Source organism: Micropterus dolomieu, linkage group LG23 (genome assembly GCF_021292245.1).
Source record: "Micropterus dolomieu isolate WLL.071019.BEF.003 ecotype Adirondacks linkage group LG23, ASM2129224v1, whole genome shotgun sequence".
Lineage (NCBI taxonomy): Eukaryota > Metazoa > Chordata > Actinopteri > Centrarchiformes > Centrarchidae > Micropterus > Micropterus dolomieu.
In genome coordinates, this window is record NC_060172.1 from 35,094,223 (window position 1) to 35,100,403 (window position 6,181).

At 39.8% G+C, this 6,181-nt stretch overlaps 1 protein-coding gene across 2 annotated transcripts in view; it reads left to right on the forward strand.

The window, feature by feature from the left end:
- The first annotated feature begins 573 nt into the window (after positions 1 to 573).
- Positions 574 to 6,181, forward strand: part of smfn (small fragment nuclease) — a 20,184-nt gene continuing 14,576 nt past the window's right edge. Inside the window, exons 1-5 of one of the 2 annotated variants that reach the window (XM_046041071.1) lie at positions 574 to 733; positions 823 to 888; positions 1,956 to 2,039; positions 2,111 to 2,188; positions 4,930 to 5,041. In XM_046041071.1, the coding sequence (XP_045897027.1) occupies positions 617 to 733; positions 823 to 888; positions 1,956 to 2,039; positions 2,111 to 2,188; positions 4,930 to 5,041 (457 nt within the window). In that variant the 5' untranslated portion in view covers positions 574 to 616. The remainder of the gene's footprint in view (positions 734 to 822; positions 889 to 1,955; positions 2,040 to 2,110; positions 2,189 to 4,929; positions 5,042 to 6,181) is intronic. The other variant, XM_046041072.1, reaches the window with a different exon arrangement.

A 6,181-nucleotide genomic window follows, 5' to 3' on the forward strand; every position in this document is an offset into this window, starting at 1 on the left:
ATACCCAACAACTGCAACACATGTTTTTTTTAATTGTGAATTTGTGCAGTCCTTCTGGTGTGATGTGTGGTGCTGGCTACAGTCCAAGGGGATGGTGTCTTCAGCATTTACAGTAGAGTTAGTTAAATTTGGTTAGGATTTGGATTTTGTTCTTAACATTGTGATGCTATTGAGGAAATCCTTTATACATAAACGTAGGTTCTTTAAGATTAAACCCTGCTTGAACCACTGGAAGAATGAGATAAAATGTTTGAATAAGTCACTGAAACTTGTAAAAAACAAGAAAGCCCTAAAATTGATCTCATTATTCAGCAGATTTATGTTAATTTGAGGTAGCCCTAGCTTTATTTTATTTATTTACTTTTTAAAATTAGTTTCTGTTATTTATTTATTGTATTATCATTTGAAGTCCGCTTTGTTCTTTGCTTAACATAATGTAAAGGATGTAAGGATATATAAGATGTGCCCAGTTTGTTTGTATATGTTGTATCCTAAATAAAGGAGAGAGAGAGAGAGAGAGAGAGAGAAAAAAAAGAAGACCCTTCTCGGCTTTACGGTTACAATACATTTTACGACAGTTCAGATCTGAAGTCGGCCCAGGATACTTGTGTATTTGATGACTTCGGCATGGTTTCGCGTTACCTTGGATTTTCTTTGCAAAAGGAGTCAGTTCGTCATCTGGTCCGGCAAGGAAGCGTTTCATTCACACTGCAGTAGTGTTTTACAGAAAAACGTACCGTTTATTCGTGTAATAATCACATTTACCCCGCCGGGAAACGGCCACGACATAACTGTCAGATTCTGTTTAATTTTTACGTTCAGGTGTCAAGGAAAACCAGCATGTCATCCAACACAATGTCCCAGAGAATGGTTTGGGTGGACCTGGAGGTAAGTTAATCAGAGGTAACGTTAAGTTAACCTAACGAAATGAAGCGGGTGTTCGGTGTTTCAATGTCACTGTCGGTATATTCAAAGTACTGCCATATGCAAGGGTGTCACTTCGTGTTGAAAGTGATGGGGACATAGGGGCTGCGCTCGAAAAGTCTTTTTATGCTGAGGAAGGTTCTAACAGAGTGAAGTGAACCGGAAGTATTTCAGTGACAGCCACTGAAGCATAAGAGCTGGTCGAATTCTGGAAAAGCTAAGGAAAGGTGCCTCAATGCTTCCTTTCATATCCCCTTTAGCATAGGGTACACCGGACCATCCTTTCGAAAGGAAAGGAGAGAATGCCGTCCCACAATTCCTTGCGGCAGCAACATTTAAAGTGGCACACGTTCTCAAACTCGAACGATAAAATCCATCAACCACATTTAGCAAGATCCCTGCAATACAGACGCACATTATGATACTTTAATAAGATTCACAATTACCTTCTTTCTTTTGGTTTGTTTTCTTTTGGCTTTTTTGTAATCTAATACTGTTTCAACACCGTTTTATGTTTCGGGTTGTTGAAATATGCAATGCTAAGTGTTGTATTGGAATTTTTTACAAAAAAAAAATATGGATAAAGGATGTCGATCACATTACCATTGGCTATGAAGCCTTTTCTCTCTTGTGCCATAACTCACTAATATGCATATGTCTTGAGCTGTAATAACTGAGACTCATGCAAGCTGTTGCCGGTAAAATAATCAAAGTGAGGATATTGTTGCAGCGTGTAGGTTCACGTAATGTATTGCCAGCCTTCATTAATTAATTTTACTTCAGTCACAGATGCTGACACCCTCTTCTTAATAAAGCTTGATGACCTCTACAGTAAATGTAATGTATGATCGTGAATGATTAAAATGTTGCCACTAACTGCCTTTTTAGAGTGATCGTTAGTATTGTGCTGTGATGTAAATACATCCATGCTATATAAAAAGTAAACATGGAAGAAGTAAAGTGATGCTGGCCAGATTAGTTAGAGATCTATCTGTGAGAAATAACTTTTTTTTTTTGTTTTGTTTTTTTAGATGACAGGCCTGGACATTGAGAAGGACCAGATCATTGAAATGGCATGCATTATCACAGACTCTGACCTGAACATTTTGGCTGAGGTAACATAAACACCATTGAACAGCCTCTTGTATTCTATTGTGAATTAAACTAATCTGTTCTTGGTTGGTAGGGGCCCAACTTGATAATTAATCAGCCAGACCGGCTGTTGGAAGGGATGTCATTGTGGTGTAAAGAGCATCATGGAAAGGTAAGCTGTTTATGGTCAGATGCTTGGAAGAAAAACGCATAGAAAATCACGTTATTGGGGCCCGAGCATGAAACATGCGGTATCTATTGGAACTTTCTGCAAGGAAACCTTGTTTTGGGGGGCCTAAAGATGCACAAAAACTCACCAAACTTTGCACACATGTCAGAAGTGGTGGAAATATTATGTATTTTATGGGTCCTACACATAAAATACACACTATGCAAAATGGCTCGCTAGCACCACCTGCAAAACTGGAAAAGATTTGCTCCCACGCCACGTTCAAGCTACATGCACAAAATCTTTTGGGAACATTTATCATATTAAGACACAAAAAGCTTCAAAGACCCATACCATAAACTCAACAGTCAATTTTTCACCATTTACTACGTACTTCAATGAACTCCTCGAGAATTATTCCGATCGACTTCAAAGTTTTGCTGTGCAGTCTAAACCCACTTATGATTAAAAGTTGTACAAACGGTGAGTTTTAGTTAGAGCCCGACCAATTTATCGTTTTGCAGATATTATCGGCCGATATAAGCTACTTGCACATATATCTGCACCGGTGTTTATAACAGCCAATATATGACTATATTTAAATGAGAAACAGAGAGCTGGATCCTTTGCTCATGTCATGAGTGTTGCATAGTTTGCCCACCAGAGGGCGCGCTGCTGCTCCTCTGTTCAAAACACTGCAGCACCACAGAACAAAACACCAGCTGACCGCAGTAGCTCTCACACTCAGTGTTCCTGGTGAGTTGGTCATTTGTCACATCAATTACATAACTTAAATAATAATAAAAACAGTCCTCATCACTTCTCCTCTTACCAGACTTACTAACCCTCCTGTTTATCACTTCCCTCTCCGGTGGTGGTTAGGAAATGGTTCCTACTAGTTTTGGATAGAATTAATAACACTGGTAAAGGGATAAACTAAATGTGAATATGCTACATGATCGAAAGTAGTAATTGTGGCAGATTATATGTAAGGTAATAACTATATTTCATGACAAAAAATTATATAATGGTATATAATTTGTTGCCTTTTCAGGAGAGCTTTGTTTATCATTAATATTATAACAGTGACATGAGATTTGATATATGGTATTATTATAAGTTGCAGTAGTAGTATATTGGTATTTTTTTTATAGTTTCTGTTTTGCTGGCCCCCACAATACATACACTGTTAATTTAATGTTCATTATTAATACTACTACATAATTTATAACAAATCAGATATTTGTAAAATGTTTTCTGTAGTTTGATATATTTGACTCTTTATCAAAAATGTAACATTTTGTTGTACTTTTGTTCAAAGTACTATTTATAACAATAAAAAAGTTTCTTTTTATACTTTATTATGTCATGGTATCTTGGTACGGTCTCAACATAACAAATGTTAGGGATATTCTTTGTTTATGTTATGCGTTTCTTAAAATAAGGGGGAAGAAGAATGCCGGCCGGTATATCGGATTTTAAAATACTCAAATATTGAAATTGGCATTGGGCTTAAAACTCCCACATCAGTTGGGCTTTAGTTTTCGTCCATGAGTGTGCCCGTGGTCTGGCATCGAAAATCAACAATTCATCACACAACTGGAAGTTGTCAAATTTGGTACAGATGTGAGCATGTACACTGAAATTATAACATGTATGATAACATCCCTGCCCTGAACACATCCAACATTTACCAACCTTACCTACAGTCACTTAAAGTCATAGCGCCACCTACTGGCAACAGGAAGAGACCTTCAACGAAGCAGCCCCAGCGGCACATTTCACCTACGAAATTTTATTTAAATTTATTTAATTAATATCCAGACATACCAAAAAGCCTCTTGGAGCAATGCCCTAAATCCAACAAGAAGTCGACCATTTTGAATTTCATGACCATTTTTCAATTTGTGATGGGATTTTTTTTAATTTTTTTTTCTGTAAAGTAAGCTAATTTTGGGGGAACTAAACATGCTCAAAAACTTTATATTGACAGATTCCCTGAGAAATGTTTTTCCCCTGGTAGCGCTATGGAGCAAAAGGATACAGTCCTACCAATGCTTTCACACTGAACTGTAATGTAGTATGCCATGCTGCATTGTGTCAATAAAGGCAGAGGAGAACAATATTATGTAGCTGCCTTACCGGAGGCTGCAGTTTCAGGACCCCACAATCCTGTGACCGTAGTTCTTTTGTGACAACGCCATCTAGTGGAGTGGTGGTGGTAATGCACAGGAACACGGAGGAGGTTAACCCTGTCTGCTAACACGTCGGCCGTGAGGCTGTAGGGTTAACTTGGTGGCATATAATCAATAACTTAAGTTTAGGCACACACTCGGTGGTGGTAGTGGTAAGGGTAATTGGCTTGGGGGGGCTGTCAGGAGTAACCTAGCTAGCTAGCCAGCCAGCTAGCTGGCAGTATCAAAGTAAACAAAGGTCCTAGAAATGCAGTTCCGGTCCTAGAATTGCGGTCCTGAAACTACCTCTGGTACTGCAGCTACATACTACTCGAGGAGAAGCCTGTTCAAGTATGTATACAATGCATTTTGGTAACACTGAATGTCAACAAACTTACTTTCTTACAAAAAAAGACACGATAATCAAGGTCAATATTCTCATCTCATCATTGGAAGAAAGCAAATAAGTATATTTGCCAAAATGGCAAACTATGTAGATAAGAGAAGTTGTCTATTAATTTATTATTATTGTTTTATATCCTGTTTAAAGCCAGTTTAACTGTGTCTCAGTCAGGGCTGACCCAGGCTGTGCGGGACAGTAAAATTACCCTGGAACAAGCAGAGTATGAGTTCCTGTCCTTCGTCAGACAGCACACCCCGCCAGGGCAGTGTCCCCTTGCCGGTGAGTTACTTTTAAGCACCAGGCGCCGGTTCCACCAACTGGTCTTTATGCCTAGTGCAAACTACACAACTTTCAATGTCGGCTGATCGCTGTTGAGACTATTCGACTTGCTGCCTTGTAACGGGAGTCTTGAAGTCATTGTGGTGTTCACACTACATGACTAATCTGCGACAGGGGGTCACACATTACATGAGCTGACAATGACTTTCTCACCCAACAACTAGTCTCCAAACCACATTTTGTTTTAGAGGGGGGGAGGGAGGGGGGGGGGGGCGGAGAGCCTACACAATATACACACAGAGGTACAGACAGTAAAGGTGATGTTACTATAGACTAATGAAAAATGGTACAAATATTTAAAGTAGTGTTAATGATAATAATTGTAATGTTAATGATTATAATAACAATAATAACAATAGGACTAGTAACAATAATTGTAGCAGAGGGTGTCGAGCAGGAACACGGGGGCAGCAGGTGACCTGCAGCCACAGATCCAGACTCCACAGCTCCAGAGCCAGAAACACCTGCAGGAAGTGATAGGAGGAGAGAGGAGAGGGACGAGAAAGCACAAGACTACCGGAAAGGGGAGAAGTTGTGTTAATGGGATGAGGTTGCATACAGAGGGAGAGGAAGTAGAGGAGAGAGGAGCTCAGTGCATCATGGGAAATCCCCCGGCAGTCTAGGCCTATAGCAGCATAACTAAGGGATGGTTCAGGACTACCTGAGCCAGCCCTAACTATAAGCATTATCAAAGAGGAAAGTCTTAAGCCTACTCTTAAATGTGGAGATGGTGTCTGCCTCCTGAACCCAAACTGGAACCTGGTTCCACAGGAGAGGAGCTTGATAGCTGAACGCTCTGGCTCCTAGTCTACTTTTGGAGACTCTAGGAACCACAAGTAACCCTGCATTCTGGGAGCGCAGTGCTCTGGTGGGGTAGTACGGTACTATGAGCTCTTTAAGATAAGATGGTGCCTGACCATTAAGAGCTTTGTAGGTAAGAAGAATGATTTTAAATTCTATTCTGGATTTTACTGGAAGCCAATGCAGAGAAGCTAAAACAGGAGAAATGTGATCTCTTTTCCTGGTTCCTGTCAGAACACGTGCTGCAGCATTCTGGATTAGCTGAAGAGTCTTAATGGA